The sequence below is a fragment of the Necator americanus genome, chromosome III (assembly GCF_031761385.1).
Source record: "Necator americanus strain Aroian chromosome III, whole genome shotgun sequence".
NCBI classification, from domain to species: Eukaryota; Metazoa; Nematoda; class Chromadorea; order Rhabditida; family Ancylostomatidae; genus Necator; species Necator americanus.
The window spans coordinates 26419773-26441705 of record NC_087373.1 but is presented as its reverse complement, the minus strand read 5'-3'; the positions used below and the strand labels follow the sequence as shown (position 1 = coordinate 26441705).

Here is a 21933-nt window from a genome sequence, read left to right as displayed (position 1 = left end):
CACGTGAGACTATTTTCAATGTAGATGGGTTCTATTTTCACTACCTTGAACGATTATCGAAACACTGACCCAGGGTAGTGTGGCACTTGACGGGATAAACGTAGCATTGTTCCAATCATCCCCCATCTCGGTCTCTGAAGACGGCAAAAAAGCCGACACCTCGTTAAAGAGTTCCATCTAGAAAACGTCGCTAGCGCACTATTACAAAATATAAATTCCGTCACAGAAATCACAAAGTCATGGAAGAATTTCTATCACAGAAATTTGAGAAAGTGTTCGTGGTTTAATTTTTTTTTATTAACATAGTTGACGAGACCTTCACAGGACGGAATGGTTTATTAACTAACTGTGTTTATTATAGTGTGTATGTATCGTATAAATCATCTGAATATGGGACATGCTTCGTGTTTGTAATGTCTAATGATGCAGAAGAACGTTACAGCACTGTGTTATTGTATAAATCTCAGCTTTTGCGTTCTAATTTTGGTTATTCCCAATTGCAGAACGGTGAAATGTTGTTACACTATCAAAATTGAATCATAAAAATGAACAACAGTAAGATGGAATGGATTCATCACTGAACAACTTCCCTCGGTGTCCATGAAGTACTCATCGGGCCTAATGGTTCGACGTTACAGCACACACCTATACATTGTTATAGGTTTATTAGCGTTAATGTACAATCCCCTACTGAAACACTCTAACGTCTTATTCAAAGCGTTTTCCTTGTTGCAATGTTAAATGATATTCGAAATATTAGAAACATATTTGCTATCCTCCACTATTTAATCGTATAAATTATCTTCGCACGGATTGCGTCAGATTTCTTTTCATACACATTCATTTCCTTCCTATTACTATTGTTCTATTGAGAACTTCTTGGTCGTTTTCTCCACCCATACGCCTGCAGAAATCAATAAGCAATTTTTAACTCCTGTTGTACGGATAAGTATGAATATGTTACGCACTGTGAGCTAGTAGAGCTCAGTTCTATATCGGAGTAGCGCGGAGGTTGCGTTTCTTCTTTTGCAGTTTCCTCTGTGTGAACCCCATTACGAGCAATTGCCTAGAGATTCAGAAACTCGATAGTCGATTTCACCAAAACCACATCTTGTTATCAACCGACCGAATATGGTGGCGGATCATCTGGATTAGTGTTTCCAAGTTCAGCCTCTGCTGGAAAGATGACAACGTGGGGATATTGAGCCATAGCAGGGAACGCATACGGATTCTGCTGACGACGATTCTTAACTAGCCAAGAAATTGTTTGCTAGGATTGGTTTTTGATCCCTACATCACAATTTTTACCGAATATCTTTTTTTAAGTCACCTCCAAAAGGATCTAATTTAAATCGCAGAGTTCAGAATAATCGCGAATCGGAAGTACAATCGTGTTCGAAAATTTTAATTTGTAGTGCAATATGAGTGTGTTGAGCTGTACAAAGCGGTAATGTACTGATTGTTTCTAGTTATATTAATAAATTTAATGAGGGTGATCCCTTGTGTGTGGTTAGCATAGATTCTAGAGATGTAAATTTTGGAATTATGGGGCCCGATCGACCCGATCTTCGTTTCTTCAGTTAGAAGTAAGTGGTTAGAAAGTGCAAAAAATACAACTGAAACAAAAACATGACAGTCCGTTCCAAAAGCATAAGATTTACGGGAAGTAAAATTCGCATCAGATTCATCATAGCACTGCTGCTCTGTGACCGTAATCAGCAATCTCCGACAGCGACAATGAGCTGCTCGTTTTCCCGAATTTTTGCTTCTGCTCGTGTTCCAGGTGTGGAGGATAAATTGCTTACTCTAGCCATACCAATAAACACAAAAAGTGTAGTTTAGAGAAAGATTAAAAAAAAGAAATTCTGCGAAAAACACCTTATTCTAAACTGTTTTGGAGATAATTGTACTTATCGCGAAGTAAATTTTACCTACAAACTCGATGCAAACCTTAACCTCATTAACTTGATACTCCGCAATATTTCTTATAAGAGTAATGGCAAGGATGGCAAAGTAGAAGCATGAAAAACCGTTCCACAAGTAGAGCATTTCATCCTCTTCGAGCGTTATTTTTGTGAACTCTCGCAGCATGTCAAGTCCTATAATCGTAGCAGATGTATTGGTCAAAGGGTTTCTAGAAGTCGCAATTGCGTTTTCTTTACCTTTATCGCTGACTAAGGTCGCATACCGTTCGGGCCAACCCAATTTCAAGGTAAGAAGAATAAAGACTGCAAGTGACTTCACGAATTCAAATATCTGAAATGTACTTAGTTAAAGTCAATTGTGTCAGTGAATTGCGAGCCTACTAACTATAGCTGAGCAAAACAAAAACACCTACAACGACAAAAAGGAATGGATAAAAAAAGCAAGCAGTCCCAGTTATCATAGCGAGGAGAGCAAATACTATTGACATGGCCACAAGCATTACTCTTAATGTATGTAATCCTGAATGAGATACGCTAAAATGTCGTCTTTTGTGACGATTTATTCTTCGTGTTAACCTTGATGTTCTTCCATCATGGAAAACAAACAAATAAGCCAATAGAGGAAAATGTGAAATTTTAGAGCAGCCTGAATACAGTTATATTTAGTTTCGAGATACCGTGTGTCTTTAGTTTTTAAAGTATTTTTTATCACGTAACAAGTTCTCCTACCTAATCCAGTCGTTTACATACCACGCTTAGAAGTCGCAAAGTCAAAGGTTTTCTGCCTAACCGTTAAATTTCTCATTTATTTTATGTTGAATTCTGTTAGTGTCAAGCTTTAAACTTCAATATCGTCCTACAAACGTTAATCTTTTTATATTTACTTTACTATGTAGAGTGATTTTACCAAGAGGACAATGCCGCCTCACTTGTCTAATCACTATCGAACGCTGGCTTTTTTTTTGTCCAATTTTCAATTATAAAACTGGTACAAAACATTAATTGCAGCGCAAGCTTAACAAATCTTGCTGGCTCTGTCTTTACATGCGCATACGACATCCATGGCAAAAGCCGACAACCCAGATAAGGAAGAAAACTCGCAGAATTTTAAGGCAACGTATCATGAAGTTGACGATGTTAAAATCTCTCCACGAAGTGGTGTGTGCGTAGCTCACAATCGTGTGCGTGATCATCCTCAACTCCCATTAGTAATCACAACAAATGTGTGTGAAGTAGCCTTGGTTGCACCAGTGTTCCAAGTAATGCATCTTATTAGCTGGACATTAATAATCCACAACTATTTGATTATTTCCTATTATTTGAGTATATGAACAAGTTTGGTTAGCAGTTACCGACTTCATTGGAGACGATATACTTTTCAGCAAGATACTGTGCTTTCTGTGGATGGTGGAGTATATCAGCCACTTAAGACAGAATCTACTAAATAAGTAGACGTGAAATCGCACATTCTTCCTTGACTAGCCAACATTCCAAGTAGAAATCGTATCCAATTGGGAGAGAGCCACATCTCGCGGAGAAAATTTTTTTGGAAGTGTATTGACAGCACTATCCGTACGCCATCTACATCAGCATCAGAAGTCGTATTAGAGAGTGAACCACCCCCCCCCCCCCCCAAATTTTCAACCACCTTAACGGAACAAATCGCAAGGTTTTTTTCTAACCCATATAGATCGGAGATGCCTTATGGAATTTCACAAGTTTCACACGACAAGGCTGCTCAGTGAAGTACACAGCGTTGATAGATCCTATAGAGGCGCCCCTACCCCTTCTACATGAATTTAGAATCGTTGCAGTTTCAAACCATCAATGCTCAGTCACAGCTGAGCCTCTTTCCGACTGCTCTTTTGGAATGTTGGCCGCTCTTTCTAGGCTCTTCGAAAACATGAAGGAACTAACAAGGTCAACGTAACTGAATATTCGCTCATTCAAAAGAATGACGCTAGGAGTATCTGACGCCCACGCAAATGAAAGAGGCGATTCGAAGTTCTGTACTCTATGACCGAAGACCAGAGATGAGAACTCCCCAAGGAGAGGGCGATGCATTAAGCTGCTCCGGACACGGGATGCGTTCAATGATACCCTTTGGACCTTAGCCACCAGCGACTGAAACCCACATTAACGACAGGATTACCGCCGATTACCTTCGATGGTCAAACTTCTTCATAAAGTGCTTCTAAGGAAAAAATGATGCTCTTCGTGTTCGTCGCGAAAGAGCAAACCACTGGGCGATCGAGACAAACGAGTGGATTATCAGCTACCTCCGATCAGATCTTTCCGAAGAGCAGCGGAAATTAAGATGATTAAAAAGACTATATTAAAACAATGTTCAGCGGATAATAATGTGCAGTCTTCCGAGTTCATCAAATCAGCAGTGCTCTTTGCCGTCTGTTTCCGTCAATGCTGCTTACTAGAAATCGTTGATCTGCTCCTGATGTTTTGAGTGTCTTCGGCTCAACATCTCCAGCTGAGTGTTCTGATTATTACCGTTGCCGTCTGTGCTTGTTTTTTAATTGAAGAGTTAGTTAGATATGAAGTTAGCATCCTTGCTACAGTCTTGCATATGAAATGATATGATTGAGTACTATATTCACGAAATATTTTTAGTGCAAAATTCGTCATCTAATATTTATTTGAATTGTTTGTGATTAGTGCTCCAGCGCTGACAAAAACAAACCTCTGATAGTAAGGCAAGGACTGCTCTCTTCAAAAGAAGCCAAATGCCGTTGCGGTGATGGAGCAGTTGTCCATTGTGTACCTAGAAAGGATTCTCTCCAAAGTAGCTCCTCAAGGAATCTGGTAAGGACACTTCTTTGACCAATATTATGTAGTAGTCTAAATCTTGATTGTAGTGAGTGCAATCAAGCATTTACGTGCAACGGAAGTCTCCCAAGTGTTGTGAAAGTTGTGAGATATTACTGAAGCCCATACATCAATAAGTTCACTGTCTCTAGGTGAATACGAAATCTTTGTAATGAAATATGGTCAGATGTTTCCGAAGCATTGAAATTGAAACTGAAAGAGATCGGCTTGTTGAAAGAGTTAGTTTTGAATTAAAAGGTCAACGGGTGGTTTGCCATTGACAAATTGGCAAAAATAAGGACTGTCTCGTTAGGAAACAGCATTTGTACGTTAAACAGCAGGTCACGTTGAATCAAGTCACGTTAAAGGAAACCTCCAGTCTTCCTCACATTCTTCCTTTACATGAACATACTTAAAAAGTCTGTTCAAATAGAGATGTATAGTTATGGAGAAGTAGAAAAGAAATGTACATTCTCATGACAAAATATATGCATATAAGTGAAATAAGAGAAAAAGAGAACATTTATTTGCAGCAAAATAATAGGAAGCACAAGCGTCATTTACATAATAGATCTTGGATCTGAGCACATGACTCCGAAAGTTGCTTGAATGCGGCTCTGTTCGTACTAAATGCGATCCAGCACTGGAGTATACGTCCTGAGGACGTGAGAGCCAGATCTCTTGCTCTGTTGCATGGAGTAGGCTTCGCGCCACCCTGTAAACAGGCCCGGCACACTACCAGAACCAATGAAGTGTGATCTGAGTGCAGTAAAGCTGAATTTTCGGTAGAAAGCATCCGTTTTGTTGAACCAAACAAACTCCAACAAACCGCAGTCTCCAGACCGTTTGTTACAATAAAGTGACGAGTATTAGGAACAAACCCATCGTCAACGATCTATTGCGATGGTGTCGATATGAAATAAAATAGGAATAAGGGGGTAATAAAGTAGGATAAGATAGTCGGAGGGCAAATAAGACGACTTAATGAACACATATGGTTCATCTTTTTCATTCCTCAATTCAATTTTCTCAGTTCGGTCGTCTGCACCTGCCTTAAGCAATGTTCTCAATATATCGCAAGAGATCTCAATTTTGACTGTGTGACCCTCTCTCAGCATTCTTGGATCTATTATATCCCGTAAAACACCAATTAGACACACCAATCAAACAAGTATCATAATATCCAACAAACAGAGCAGTACCAAAATCCCTAGTCAAAGTTCACATTTGATGTTGGATCACCAATCAGGTGATCCTGGCCTCATCTCAGCATTTCTGACTACATTTCCTACTATTGGGTATTAAGTACTTGAGAAGCTCATGATTATAGGCATAGGTGCACAAATCAGAAATTCTTGGCTAGGCCCATAACATCTTGGATCAGCGTTATTGGAGTATTAAATCTTCTGGTCTTATATTCCACTGCTTCGATCATGAGGAGTAAAGAAGAAGGAAATTTTGTGACGGTCATATTTAAAGATTGAAGAATAACGTGTTTGAAGATTACGCGAATGGGATGCGCCAACGCTGTTGACTCCTTTTAAGAATCATTCGAGGTTTGTGAACTTGAGCAGTCCGTACAATCAGTATTTGTCCTCCCAGACAAGTTTGGTACCAATCTGCCATCTGACTCTGGAGTGATGAAAGGCTTGGTACAGCAGTTCCGAACCATCGATCTTGTACACAACGCATTAACAGTGTGTTACACCTGCTCAGACGGCTATACAAGGTATAAAGCAATGCAGTTCTTACATTAGTCTGATGGTTCGCTTGAAAGTGTTAATGCCTATTGTGTGCGAACATGCAACAGCACCTATATCTCGAGTTAATTTCTGCTCAAAAGAAACGAAATTATCTCACCATTGCAAAGGATACTACGTCAAGTATAATACGAACAACGAATGAAGTATACCGAAGTTGTAAATGTACACTTTCGTTGATGTGATTGCGATAAAACATGCTTCTATTCAAAATAGTATCTGTAAGGTGCAATCAAACTTGAAATCATCATGTGCTTAATAAACAATGGTCACTGACTCTTAAGATAATTTATGTCGTAATTTACTCCGCCGTCAGTTATTATTTTAACTCGACATACTTTAATTTTTACGCACTACAATGCATAAAAGTTAAAGTATGTCGAGTAAAAAACAAAATACATAAATAGATAAATAAAATATATGTACATGGCTATACAGCATAGCACAGGTCAGCTGTGTTGTCCTGAGTGCTTACACATTAGTACGCGAAGTCGTTTCGTCCCGATCAGTCCGATGGCGTCGCAATCAATCCTGTTTGGTTGCATTAGATATTGAATGACCAACTTTGATGCACGCTCATGTGTTTCACATGTAAGGATTGTCACTCTAGCCATTCTGTTTTTTTTTTTGCTTTTACAGCCCAAATGATTCCTTCGTCTCAGTTCTTCCTGACGTGCCAGGCGCTCCTCCGGAATAGGAAGACTCTCTCTTATTACTACGTCCAAGGTTAAATCTAAAACCCATGGACAGGTCGTTGGCCTCTAGTCCTCCGTGATACGTGGGGAGACGTTCCGGACTGGAGAGTTGGAGCTAATTCTGTTGAAATTGTCTCTAAACCGCCTCGCTTTCATCTCGCTATCACTAAGTTGCAGACCTAGGTGTAGTGTAATTGATATTATAGATCAATTCTGGCACAACAGAAACAAGACGTCCGTTACCTGAATCACTTGGGATAGGCACAAGGTTGCAAACTTTCATTAGTGAAATGTAGCGAAAAAAACCGTCTTACTGATGCCTCATTTAGGTAACGGGCGTCCTGTTTCTGTCCAGTGTTCTCAGAACCCCACGGAGTTCAAGACTAAACAGCGTAGGAAAAAGGTGTTATTTTTGGAGTGCTGTAGGAACGAGAAGAGAGCGACACAAAATTGTAGTGGTCTTTCGAAAACAGAAACTGGAATTATTTCATGCAGCTGCAGAACTCACACTTGATCTTAAGCACGTCTTTTTTAAATTGCTTCTTTAGGTGGAACTAAGCTGGAGTCATGTTCGAGAAATATGACGAGCACAGCAACAACGTCCAATAGAAATTGTGGATTTTTTGACGCACTGGTTTCACCACGTGAACGGCCATGAGAAGAACGACGCTATCCATTTTCCAGTGATGTTTCACAATCTTGCTGTCTAGCTTATTCTGATAGAAATAAGCGGCAACTGACATGCTTGCTGGCGTCAGCGGATAACGCTCAATGTTCCCTACCAAACTCAAAAACTAGTTGGGCATTTTCTAAAACAATCCGTGAAAATTGAGATTAATGTGATGCTACCGCTCACAATAGGCTATAGAACCGCTCAGTTGATATTCTACCCATTGTGGTTAGCGAATCGCAGGGCCGGCTCCGGTTAGGTGAATAAGAACAGGTACTAGGGTGAAATTACCGAGTTTTCGCAATCGAGAGTTCCCATTTTCGGATTCCAAATATTGATAGTTTTGCTTCAGGATTTTCTTCATTTGCCTCATTCACAACTTGTAGAAGGCTCCAGAACCACCTCGGAGAAAAAACTCAAAGTGTTCACAAAATTACTGTCTAACTCAACACTAAACTCTATTTGGGGAGTCTGCTAAATGAATACTCTCTTTTTCTGCAGTAAGTTCCATACTGATCACCTGTGAAATCAAGCACTACTTTGACAGAAGATTCCAGAGAATTTTGCTCTGACGCTGATCGTCGCACAGAAGTATCAGAAAGTCATAGCAAGGTAATTGGGGTCTGAAGTAATATCCGTGTAATAGAAACCTTTATGAATCCCCTAAAAGCATACGACTTTTGTGTCTACGACACTGAGAGAGAATCAATCTACTGCATGACAAACAAAATCTGAACTCCTTTGTAATAAAAATGCCACGAACATTGAAGGCTTCATAAATTTATGACATAGCCAAGCACTTTTAAACAACGATATGAAACAGTATGAATATGTCACACTTATGGTGATTATCACATCATCAGATATTTAGACATCTATAAATGAAAGATCGAATTTACCTTGAAGATGCCAAACTCAAACTACGTATAGATATTGGCATTATGAAAATAAAATATCTTGTCAAGTTCCACGGTTGAAGTATAAGACATTTAAGCACCCAGTGACAGAACCAAAGAAAGGTGAGAGTTAATATTCATCAAGGAATCTGAAGAAAATTAGGCCACCCGTATATAAGAGAACTATGAAGATTGACGAAGCAAGCAGGCACCATTGTATATGTCGTTTCTGAAGTTTAGTTGCTAAAAGGCTTTTCAGTGCAATAGAATATAGTGTATAGAAAGAAAGAGTGAGCTGATTCAAGCTTAAACTGAAGACTATAGACTGCCAATTTCAGATATAATCATTTTCCTAAAACGTACCGATCCTCGTTTTTGAGTAGGACCTTGATCCTGTTTCTTCTTATTCTTATCTTTCATAGCATCACTAAAAAAATCACCTTACTAATGCTTATAATCAAGTACTAATTAATAAAAAGGTTAGAAGATTAATCAAAATTGAAAGCTCTCTTAGTCAATTTACACGGAAATAAAGATTTCCTCAAATTTCATCGTAGACTGGAAAGACAAATATCTTTGCTTAAGTCGTGTGTGTCCGTGTCGTGAAAACTGTTTAATGATAGCAGAGACGCGTTCGTACTTTCAAAAACAGATCAGAATGGATTCCCAATCCACTGATCCAAGTGGTTTCTGTATACATACAGTAATATCTCTGCGTTCTTCTCAAGTAGGTCCTAAACAGATTTTAGTCAATTCAGAATATTCGACGTCGGATGGACCCAGAACGGTGTTTGTTGTCGGCTAGTCGGGATCATTTTGATTTGCTCGTAGCAAGCGTCGATGCCAAATCCCAAGCCTATCTTCTTTTTGTTCCTGAGTATACGAGTCTGATTCCCGCCTGCTTGTGATGCCTCTGCTTGCGTCAAACGCAATTAAGCCATCGACAGCCTCTTTCGACAGCCACAATTAAGCCTCTTTGGGAACGTTTTAGCCATACAACTTGAACAGATATAGTGTAGCAGTCTAAACGCCCGGTGAATGCCAGACTTCGGACTTCTTCTGGTGTCCGCTTCCCTTACCATTTGTTATCAATGCAAATTTAAAGCAGGAGTGTTTCGGTGAAGTATTATAGATTACTATCATGTAATTAAAAGTGCTATTTTCAAGCAAAGTATCTTTATCTTTAGTATCTCTTTTTTAGGAACATATTTACATAGATAATCAAACTTCATATTGCATCTAAATCCCTTTGATACCGCTGCAATTTGAAAGCATATTTTGAAGTACTAGACAAAGACGTGTGTTAAATCTTGAGTAGATGTACGCCTTTCTACTCAGCAATTAACATAGAATGCTAACGTGAAATGATACGAACGCCAGACCACGTGAGTTCATACTGATAAGGATAAATGTGCTCTCTCAGACCAGGTAAACTATCGTGCTATATAGTAACGGGCTTATTTTATGTATGTGTGTAACCAGATTTCAGAACGCGATGAGACGTGAGCAACGGCGTTAGATAGGTGTGCCGGCGCCACAAAGGGAAAAAATGAGGAGCGGCTCTCACGCCGTCGGCGCCGCAAAGTTATTAAAGGCATCACCCCAAATCTGAGGTGGTGCAGATTTCAGGTGGAGTATTCGTATACGGGATGGGAGACTATGGAGAGGGAGGGCGGGGGGTGATTCCGTCCATTTCTTACTAATTGCCGTAAAAAACGGCCCTGAAGATGCGGCGCCGCACAAGGCTGGCGCGCTCCAGCCGAACTCCTTGTAGAAAATAGTGGGCCAGAACGCCTGAAGCCGTGTCTGCCGTGCCGTTTTTTACTGCAATTAAGAAGAAATGGACGGAATCACCCCCCTCTCCATAGTCTCTCATCCTGTATACGAATACTCCCCCTGAAATCCGTACCACCTCAGATTCGTGGAGTGATGCCTTCAAATGTGACGGAACGCGTCCCAAAGTGTTCAGTTGGTATGCCGGCGTCGAAAAGAAGGAAAATGGTGTGACACGGGTCCAACGGCGTGGAATTTCGATGCTGCAGTGGTACTGGGAAATAATTTCGTGTGAATGTCGCAAAAATTTAATGTTGCAACTGTTTCTTCCCGTGGCCACTGCTTGTGTTGCGCTTCACCTCTATGGCTCTGCGCGTTCAATCCCCAGCGCTTTCGCCTAAGGTTGGTAACATGCCTCCTCCCAAAAGGAAAAACACGCATAGAAGGGGCTGCTTAAATAGCAACCAACAGTTTACATGATCTGAGTTCACGTCATTTTATGTTAAGACATCATTCTGTGATAACTGTTGGGAAAAACAGGAGGAAAGCGCATGATTCGCTTAAAGCTTTCACACTGTGTCTGCATTATATTGGTATCAAAGGAGTAGGGGCGATGTATCGCAGTCGATAAGAGGTTCCGCTGTGGCTACAGTCGATCGGAGGTTCGAATCCGCGCTAGTGCAAAGCAAGCCTTTCATCCTGAGTGGACAAGTTGGTACCAGACTTGTCTGGAAGGGTAAAAACAGTGACATGGCACATCGACTAGCCCCGCAAGTCATTGTAAGGTTTCACGCGCGTTAATTAGACTTCGAATGAAGTCTGAGTCGAAGTAGAACGAGTATTCGCATCCCCGTAGAGATTGCAGAACGGCATGCGTTTTATCCTTTATCCTTTATCGAAGGAGTGTTAGAAGCTGAAGTTTGAATGTTCTCCAAATATAGAACTGACGCATTTAAAAAGAAATCCATGAAGTGCTTAGCCTTCATTTACATAAAGAGACTTTATAAACCAGAAGAAAGTGTTAGAAAAACAATTCTAAGTTTACAGAAAATGCCACTACTATTAGTTTTCATTGATCAGTATTAACATAATTATTAATATTAGTATCAATTAACCAGTCTGAACGTCCGGCATTAGCCGGACGTTCAGACTGGTTGACTAATATTTAAGCAGTGCATGCATGCGCCCAGTCTGAAGAAATGATCCGGTATGTGACGGTAGGGTAACTACACGCGAGTAGACATAGAGAGTCACACATTAGTGAGTTCCTAGCCGTCTCACCCTATTTCACCTCCTTGCTACGCAGAGACACCTTTCCGACGCCGTTCGACTCGTCTCCTTGCTTTCTGGAATTTCTTTCCTTCAAACATACACGTGACGGACTAGGTTCGCTATTGTACACAATCATATCAATATAGTAATGTGCAAGTTCGGTATACAATGCAGCAAAGTGATGTTTTTCTCATTGCCAAAGTCCATAATCTGACAAAATAAATGCTTAAGGGGAGCATAGTCAATAGCTGGAACTATTGTTACGCAGAATTGCTTTGAAGGCATCACCCCACGAATCTGAGGTGGCACGGATTTCAGGTGGAGTATTCGTATACGGGATGGGAGACTATGGAGAGGGGGGTGATTCCGTCCATTTCTTCTTAATTGCCGTAAAAAACGGCCCGGAAGATACGGCTTCAGGGATACTGGCGCACTATTTTCAACAGGGAGTTCGACTGGAGCGCGCCAGCCTCGTGCGGTGCCGCATCTTCCGGGCTGTTTTTTACGGCAATTAGGAAGAAATGGACGGAATCACCCCCCTCTCCGTAGTCTCCCATCCCGTATACGAATACTCCACCTGAAATTTGCACCACCTCAGATTCGTGGGGTGATGCCTTTAACATTCTCCAGTGATCTCCAATAAGCCGCCCAGTCTAGATTCCTGTGATATTTCTGTGCCATTTACTGCACTGCTCGAAACAATCCTCACAAGCCTCTGTCAGAGGTATCTGAGACCATACCATTCATTACGGTGATTGTGAAGGTGAAGAGAAGAGGGTTGGAGGCTGCACAACAGCTGTGATTAATGACTGCAGCATCTTGGAAAATGAATCTAGCTTGGCGCTGCTTCTGCCTTCGCAATTGAAATAGATTTCAGGTTGTTTTGGTTCAGTCCAATTATGTGGAGAGAATTTTATCTCTTACAAGACGTTCATGACGACGCTTCTCATGTTGAAGGATGACGATTATTATCTGGATGATTCTGAGCATCGGGCGGGTCACGGACGTCGAAAAACAAAGAACGCTGTGGCTGCGAATCAGCCTGTTACCATCAGCGACTTAGTAATCACGCTTGGGCTTTCTTTGTTGCACTATTGTCTCAGTTTTGCAAAAATTGAGAAGGTGCATAAACTTTATCGAAGGGTGCCCCACGAGCTGTCGGTGTTCCATTTTGCAATAAGCAACACTGCAGGCCTTTCTCTATTCTCTGTTCAAAGAAGACTCAGCTTTTTCAAAGACACACATCACTGGAGACGAGAAATGGGCCATGTACAAAAATCTTGTCAGGAAGCAGTGGATGGATGAGGACGAAGAATCCGAAGTGGTTCCGGTGCCCAACCTCCATCCCGAAAAGTGTTTGGCGAACTCCTTGGGAAGCTCCTGAGCACCATTTTCTTGAAAAGTTTCTGCTCGTGAACTTTTGTCTCCAGTTGCCTTACATTGCAGATTGCTGCATTACTTAAGATTACTAAGTACATCAAAATCTTGAAAGACTTCCGCAATCAGTCAATCGTAGTAACTCGTAGGTACACGTCATTAACGTCATCGTCATGACCTGTAGTAAGAGTGTTTTAAACGTAGTTTAGACCGGGATCGCAGGCAACCTTCTACAGCACACAAGGACTGTACCTTGTGCTTTTCGTTCTGTTGCAATTATCCATAGTTGCAAATCATGTTTGAAAAGTCAATCATTATTGACAATTAAACTGCGAAGGGTCTGCGCGATTATTTGATAAAGCAGTTAAAGGCAGCATACCAGTGGTGCCGTCGATTGCGAAATTGAACAGGAAGGCTCCTGTTTCTTGTCTTACTCTAGTTACCACTTCGAATGGTGTTGAATACCCGGCTGGTGTTCGAACTGCAGCTGGTGTTCATTGATTCACGTCATCAAGCAATTGAACGAACTTTCCTCTTACTCCAACGAAGCAGAGGACGTTGAGAAGACGGTCTCGATGAGGTGATTTGAGAGAGCGGCTTTGAAGACCAGAAAGTCCAATTGGATTGGCTTCGAATACCGCTGCCAGATTTCGATCACTCTCCTGACAATGAACACCTGGTCAATCGTAGATCGGCCCAGACGAAAGGCAGCTTGCTCTTCGTGCGTTGCTTCTTCACGATGTTTAATAGGACGATTCAGGATAATTCCCTCCAAAACTTTGTAAATAACACTCAGCAATGAGATTCCTCGATAATTCCTAGGGTCTGTAATGGATAACTTCTCGTGGCAGGGAGTTATGATAGCGTGTCTCCACGAGTCAGGTATCCTCTCGTCTATCCATATTGGATAGATGTTCTTTATCATTTCACGAAAACCTGATGGAGGAAGCTATTTCAGCATTTCTGCGTTAGTTCCGTTGTCTCCACTAAATTTTCCATTTTCATCTTTTGGATACAGACCCTCCGGCTCTATCGGTGGTTCCTCGTTAACCGAATATGCCGGTCTATGAACGTGCTCAAGTTCTTGAACTGACGTTTTAAACTTTGAAACAAAAAACTAACTTCTGAACTGATTTAGCGAAGGTCGTGAAGTGATCCATCCAAAGGAAAGTTTGGTTCACCGACCAAACTCCTTCGATCTTGATGTACACTTTTTTGTCGCAGCTGACGACGCAGCTTCCCGCTCAGACGCTTTCCCTGGTTGAAATCACCGGGAGGAGCTGCAAATACAGAGTTATACGTGGATATTGACTCTGCAGATGCAAAAGCAAACTTCTTCCTCGGCCTAAAACTGGTAGCTTTTCTTTTCCCGCGTTCTGGATACCGTGAAGGTCTCAGATGTGACAGATAAAATTTATTGTAAGGTTAGCTTGCGTTTTTTTTTTGCGGATTTCCTTTCCGCACTCTTTTCAAACCTTCCGCGTCAATCTTCGGTCGAGGAGAAGAGCACATTGGTTTCTTCTGTGGTACTGTCTTCTGTAGATGAGAATAACTGGATGGTTGTAATAGCTGTAAGAGCCAAAAGCGACTTTCCATATTTTCAGATTTCCGAATATTCGACTGACGAATGTTTCTCATCAGAATGTAGCCAAGCTGGAGTTCGAGAGTGTTCTTCTTTCGCTTGCACTGCTCTTCAGACATCGAAAGGGTTGACCCTTGTCACGCAAGCTGATGACGACGATGATTTCTCTTGAATGCGGAAGCGATGACGAGGCAGTTTGTTTTACATAAGCCAACAAGACGGTAACCGTTATCTCTGTGTTTCACAGGATACTACCAATTACCCAGTACAACGGATTCTTGTTCAAGTCCTGTCTTCGCGTCTTGTCGATTCCGACAATGATATAGTAGCAGCAGTAGTAGTAAGATATAATAATAGTAATAATAATAGTAATAATAATATCAATATATACAATCTTCCACTATAAATACTGCACCCTGAACTGAGCAAAGTACTGGTTCTGGCATTCAACGGAGCATTGTGTTGTAATAAAATGTAGTTTACTCACCATTATTTCTAAAAAAAACAAACTGAAATCAGGTACTAGCTACTTAATTCATTTAATTAACCTAACACTTTGGCATTTTTTACTGGTCTGGAGAAATGAGCAACAAATATCAGAATTAATTCATCGCTTACGGTTGTGGAGATGCCCCATTTTTAGCCGGTGAAGACGGAGAAAAGGGTCCGCCTGGTGGTGGAGGAGGCTCATCTGGTGGTGGAGGAGGCTCAACTGGTGGTGGAGGAGCATCAATCTCTCCTGGTGCAGTAAACAGTTCAGGTGGAATTTGTTGATCAGGTGGCGGTGGAACATTTGCTCCTCCAGCAGCAGGTCCGAGCTGCTCGTATGCACTCATCTAAATGAACAATACTAATATTTACGAAATAGCATTGGAAATAGTTTATCAAAAATTTCCAGCCGCTTAAGATAAAGTTGTTACTTTGACAGCTTTTTCCTAATCCTCTTTCATGTTAACACGGCACTCTAAGCTTTCCATTTTAACGGGAATGTACAGAAATATTGAATGCAAATTTCTACTATAAGCTGATTCTACAAAATTCGTTTATAACGTTTACTTCATTTATTTAGTGACATGAATTATGGTTGTGATATGGAATACTCGTTTTTAAGATCACCGCTGTATCGCCTCACTTCCACTAGAGAGTATTATCAACGTTTCATTCTTAAATTTTGTTTAAGCTGACATCATCATTGAAGTTAGAATGCGAGTTTGTAACAAGACTTGGTTCAGTTGCTCGTACATCAATACCAGTACACGTTAAATTTGCAACGAACACGTGTTTCATTCGAACACTAATAATATTTTGAACAATGAATGAGTAAAACTTCAATTACCTGCTATTCTCCCGCATCTAGACAGTAGAGTGCAGAGTCGTGCAGATAGGCAAGGAGATTTTGGTCCATCAGTTGGTCCGTAGCTTCCCTGACAGTTCCGAATGCTGCTCATGCTGCTCTCATGCTTCTATTCAGTCCTTCGTTCAAGTCGTTCTCCATATTCTTAGTTCGTCCCAGGTATACGTATGCCGAAGATTCCACGATTTGAGAGCCTTCAAGTTTTAGTATTCAGTCCTCGTAGTAGACCTTTTTCACGAACTGTGTCTTCTTTCTGTTTACTCGCGGTCCTTTTCTTTTCCCTGCTTCGTCTAATTCTTTGAGCATCGTTTCTGCTTCATTGGTACTTCTCAAGAAGATAACGATGTCGTTCGCAAAAGAAGGTTTGATAGGAATCTTCCATCAACACGTATGCCCCTTTCTTCTCAAGCAAGTTATTTTACTATCCATTCTAATGCAACCTTGAATAGCTTCGGCGATAAAGTATCGTCTTGCCGTACCCCTTTTGCAATGGGTATGTTGAGGGGCCGCTGGAAAAGCAGTATTCTAGTGGTGCATCGATCGTAGCAGTTGGCGAATGTCCTCACATATGACCGGTCCACATTTAGATCGACCAGGGCTGACAGTATTGCTACGCTGTCGGAACTTTTCTCATAGTCGACGAAAGTTAAGACAGGCCGTATTTCCGTGTTTTCTTCAAACTGTACGAAGCAGAGGGTTCAAGTAAAAAAAAACGCACCTATGAACTGTATCCTACCACAAAATGCTACCCAGTTGTCAGTTTTTTCTTCTTATTTAACCTAAATAAAATTAAATACTACTCTTATTTAACCTAAATAAAATTAAATACTACTGCAAAGTGACCTCAAAATATTCGCGTTAAAGAAAAAACTCCAGTGTATGGGAATTTCAATGGTATAACTCACTCGAAAACGCGTACCTTCTTGATTCTAAACCAAAATATGAGTTACTGTGAAAGCTTTTGCTAATTCTGACTTTTTATTTATTTCTTGATGGTGATGCTCAGTGGCTAGTTTCACTGCTTCTGAGCAATCAATAAAATCATCAAAGCGATTGATGACAAATGCTAATATAAATAAAGAGACACACTGGAGTGCTTTACTTATGCTTGCAGCACTGTGCTTATGTTTAATGACACTTCCTTTGATTGAGACATTTGCTCTGCCCTGTCCCCTCATAGATATAATAATAATGCTATATATTAATGTGCTTATTCTGTCACGTGTGTGTGTGTGTCAGTCACGAAATTCGAAAAGAGGGGTGCGACAGATCCACCGGCGTCGATTTAGTCCGCCTGTAGTCGCTCGGGCCAGGTTCGGGCTGTACGATGTTTGAGGTAGAACTTCCCATCCGAGCTTCAGCATTTTCAAGGAAGTCTTCTTCGCGATGTGAGGGCGCGCGTTATCGTGCAGCAGGCAGACGTCGTCGAGCTTCGGGTGCTCCTTGCGGATCTTGTCGGCCAGTCTTTGCAGTTAAGGGCAGTAGACCTCGGCAGTAACTGTCGTGTTGTCCGGCAGCAGTTCGAAACGATAGATTCCATGAACTCCCCACCAGACGCTCAGCATGACCTTCTTCTCATGGATTTCACCCTTCATGAAAGGATCCGGCATTTCATCGCCAGCGCACCACGCACGTTTGTGGGTGTGGTTGAAGTAGAAGACCCACTTTTCATCTCCAGTGACAATGGCGTCCAGCCAGCCGAATCTGCGTTTTCTGGAGAGCAGCTGAGTGCAGCTGTCCAGGCGTTTTTGGCGGTTGTCGTCGCTTAATGCATGTGGGAGCCACTGACCGAGCTTTTTCACCATTCCGAGAGATCGCAGTCAATTGCTCACGGTGGATAGCGAACACCCAAGACTAGCAGAAAAATACCGCACACCTTCATATGGATGGTGCTCCGTCAGATTCTTCAGTTCGTCGAACGATATTGCAGTTGGTCGACCAGAGCGAGGCTCATCTTCGAGTTTTTGTGTCCGGCTTTGAAGTACTGGAATCAGGCGCGCACAGACCGCTCAGAAGGGGCTTCAGTGCCGAATAGTTGACTTAAGTTTCGATGCGCTTTAGCAGCGGGGTGGCCAGATTTGAACTCGTAAAGGAGTACGTGTCGAATATGCGTGGAATGTTCGGCCATTATAGGATGAAATAGGCAAGAGGGAGCCAGATATGTTATGTGTGTACAAGCGATAGTTTCCTTATAGAAGCTGCCTAGACGGCTACTTGGCTACTTTTGGCCTAGGGTATGCCACAATGAAGATCTTTACGCAGAAATTGATGTGGTATACCGGCGGATGACACGTGAAAGACATCAACATCTTGCACCTTTGTCATATATTAAGGAGACCGGCAGATCGCCTTGTTCAACGAGTTCTGAGGAGTTCGTCGGATTCGACCTGGAAGAAGCCACCTGGCCGTAATCGACGAAAATCGAGTTGAAGATATATATATATATATATTTAGTATATATATATATATATATATATATATATATATATATATATATATATATACTTTATATAAGACGGTTCCAGTGTGTTCAACCAAGTTGGCGCGATGCACCTTTGATTGAGGAAGGATGAGTTGAAGAAATAATGAGTGTCAAAACAAAACGAGAGTAAGATGTGTTAAGAGTACTCAATCGAACATACCATATTGAGTACCAATATGTGCCTCGACAATATTTGTATTCAAATATGAAAAATTTTCGGCTCTTCTAAAAATTTAATAAGTGGCAGCAGAAGTAAAGAAGAGAAATGCATAAGGTTTTCTACAATATTTGATGCAACAAATAAGAAAAATCCAAGAATTTACTATCTGGGCATCAGGAAGAAAATGTTTATTTCAATCTACCAAAATTCTTGCAAATCTTGCACTCATTTCCGATCAGGCTCAGTGTTAATTGCTTAAAGGCTTCTGCTTTATTGTTGGCTAGCATTTAATTTTTCATCGTTGTATGAGCGAATTTGTTAGAGAAAATAAGGACCTCTTTTGGGGGTTGTTCTTTAGGAGTTTTTGGTTCGTGTCTTAAATATACGCTTGACCCTACCCCCAAAGTACATCGGGCATTTTTCTGAGACGGTTTCAGAAGCTCGAATCACCAACAATGACCTAGTAAAAGGTCTGATCTTCTTTGTCAAATTACTCTAAGTTCATCTGGACAGTTTCAATTTCCTCTTCTTCATAACTTGATGTTGCACCGTGAGCGACGAAGATAGTCAACGTTGGTGTTGATACACATCCTGCCATCATTAAACGTCAATTTCGGGTCGTCAGTTGACCGGAAGGGTCGGTGCCCATTGCCGAATCGTGCTGATGAGGACACCGACTTTACCAAATTTTCTACTTTCCCATGTTCTGGGGAATAGCTCTTCTTCAGGTTGATATGCACGTTCAGAAGTTGGTGTCGTCTCTTCTGTCGGTCCTATTAATGCCGTCGTATTTGATAATCTTGTTATGCACCATTTTCAATAAACTACACTGATGCACGCGCATGTTTTGTATGTAAAGATTGTCATCCTAGTTCTTTTCCGCTTCTACAGCATAGATGACTATTGCGAGGCAGTCCTTCCAGACACTTATGTTTTTTGTTTTTGCTTTTTTTCGTTCTCACCTGCTCAGATGAGTTGGCTCAGGAAACATATTTTGGAGCTCCTATCCTAAGTCTGCGTTATTGTCATCCCTTCTCCACGTCCGTTCCTTCACCTTCCTTTTCTTTCTTGACGACAGTATGAAGACTGTTCTCTTTTCAATATCTTAGTATTTCTTCTCTTCTTGTTCAATTTAACTTTTCGCGACAATCTCTATAGACGTAGACATTTTAATTTTCACAATGAGCAGAGCTCAGCCTAATGCAGTTATAGTCGTAGAGGATCAGCCCAGCAGCGACTAATGAAATAAGATTTTGTGTTAAACGCTTAGGAAGTGAAGTATATAGAACCGCACAAGTTAACGATGGATGAAAGTTAAGGTTGGATAACGAAGAAAGTATCATTGGAAACGCCTGCATGAATTAAAAAAATTAAATTAAAAAAATAATAAAATTTAAATTAAATAAAAAAATTGAATTAAATTGAATTTTAGCGTTAAAGCAGCTGCCTATTTATGTGCACTATGTACACCAGTAATCCGTTAGGTATCTCATAAGTTTTAGTTCATCTACAGTTCGTTATTCATAGCCTGTTTTCCCTTCCTTTTTTCATTTTTAAACAAAGTTTGCCGCAAATGTTTTTGCACTCAGTGATCCTCCAGTCGCATTCAACTCTCCGTGCGAACCCAGAGTGGACGGACGCAAATTCTTCTCCCCATTATCAGATGGCTTCTCACAATAAGCTTGCATTCCAATCTCTGTTTTGCACATGTCGCCGATATCTCCCCCATCAATTCATTCAATTCATCACATATCTGTAGAACATTCCCACAATATTACGATCTACGCCACGAATATAAAACAAAGCTGGACGAGCAATATGTCGCTTCAGTTACCCATTCTTCAGACTTCGGCACCAACAGCTCGACTTGCATCTGCCAGTTATTCTTCAACGCCCTCACCAGGCGTGTCTCACATTTTCTGGTCACATACGCAGTCTTAACTAAAATCCCGCTGACTCGTAGTGGGTCCAAACCGTCCGTAGCGGTTGACACCCATTTACGACACCTAAAAATGGACACTTCCGCCTCATTGGAACTCGCCTCTTTCTAAGAGAACTTGGAAGGTGGCGCAACGGTTCAGAGTCGAAATGCTAAGATGTTTCGCGACGCAGCTGCACCAGCAATTGCTCAGATGTGGACTGATACCAGAGCTACTACTGCTCTACTAGCCAGTCGCATCAACGGTTGTAATTTCACCCTCACTGAGAAAATGAACGAATCGCTTTCAGCAATAGGCAAGCGCTCCAACAAAACACACAGCTCCCACGTATTTCGCCATTTACGGGGTCCATCGACAATGGGTTCCAATTCTCCACCTGAATCAGACCCTTTGAAGATGTCATGCGAATGCGACCTCTCCTCCCGCCAATGTACAGCGCGCTTTTTTCTCATTTTCATTTTTAAATTTCTCATTGAGTACTTGGACAGTGTAGCCCGCGAAAAAGTCGAGTTACCTGAAGAAAGTAATAGAGATTTTGATGCTATTATGACTCAGCTTCGCGCCTTTTTTGAAGGCTCACAGCAACGATGCGTCCCCGCCAGATTCTCCCCGCGTGTCGTCAGGAGCATGCGAGTTGTGTGCTGTGTCTGCCAATAGAGTTCTTAGCACGGTTGAGTGGGTGTATCCGATATTTCGTGAAATTAAATAATCTCACCACTTTCGAGGGTAACCGAACAATTATTAATCGAGGCTATCGCAGAAAGACTTACCAATCCCGTCAAACCACCAGTCAAATTGCGCATTATGATACGTTCTCCACGTGAGCCAAACCTTTCGTAGAGGTAAAAATAGGGGCAAGGTTGTACCATGCGGACCAACCGTGAATGTTCGTCACCTAACCAACGCTCCCTTCAGAGATTCCCTCTTCCACGACTGCCACATTAGACGGAAAGCTTGCAACGTTACAACTGTAGAGGAATTGGGCATTTGAGCCGAGAGCGTCCTTTACCGACCAGTAACGGCGGGCGACTCAACCAATACGCAGATACTACTAACATTAATCAATCGTGGGTTCAATCGGGTCATAGTCCAGGCGGGCCAACCACACCTTTTGACTTACGACACACTCTTCGCAGCGTAAGAGAGGAATCACACCTGCTTGTGATTCCTCTCTTACACTCAGGTACGCATTGCGCAACTCTCACTCTCACTCCAAGAACGTCAGTC

At 41.5% G+C, this 21933-nt stretch overlaps 3 protein-coding genes across 5 annotated transcripts; all 3 read right to left on the bottom strand.

Moving 5' to 3' along the window:
* Positions 1 to 840: 840 nt before the first annotated feature.
* Positions 841 to 7943, bottom strand: RB195_010990 (uncharacterized protein; the record flags this gene model as incomplete). 2 transcript variants are annotated; one of them, XM_064192225.1, is made up of 9 exons in its annotated part: positions 841 to 904; positions 969 to 1066; positions 1127 to 1246; positions 1957 to 2099; positions 2163 to 2256; positions 2339 to 2445; positions 2502 to 2571; positions 4621 to 4701; positions 7833 to 7943. In XM_064192225.1, the coding sequence occupies 9 exons, from the start codon at positions 7941 to 7943 to the stop codon at positions 841 to 843; spliced, it is 888 nt and encodes a 295-aa protein (XP_064049808.1). The 2 variants fall into 2 exon arrangements, with proteins under 2 accessions (XP_064049808.1, XP_064049809.1); XM_064192226.1 differs by lacking the exon at positions 7833 to 7943 and adding an exon at positions 6606 to 6704.
* A 953-nt stretch (positions 7944 to 8896) lies between these two features.
* On the bottom strand, positions 8897 to 15606 carry RB195_010989 (uncharacterized protein; the record flags this gene model as incomplete). Of its 2 annotated transcripts, none has more annotated exons than XM_064192224.1 (3): positions 8897 to 8995; positions 9130 to 9193; positions 15389 to 15606. In XM_064192224.1, 3 exons carry the CDS (start codon positions 15604 to 15606, stop codon positions 8897 to 8899), a joined length of 381 nt encoding a protein of 126 aa, XP_064049806.1. The 2 variants fall into 2 exon arrangements, with proteins under 2 accessions (XP_064049806.1, XP_064049807.1); XM_064192223.1 differs by having other exon boundaries at positions 8950 to 9009.
* Positions 15607 to 17596: 1990 nt separating this feature from the next.
* On the bottom strand, positions 17597 to 17929 carry RB195_010988 (uncharacterized protein; the record flags this gene model as incomplete). The annotated part of the gene is made up of 1 exon (XM_064192222.1): positions 17597 to 17929. One exon carries the CDS (start codon positions 17927 to 17929, stop codon positions 17597 to 17599), a length of 333 nt encoding a protein of 110 aa, XP_064049805.1.
* Positions 17930 to 21933: the final 4004 nt, after the last annotated feature.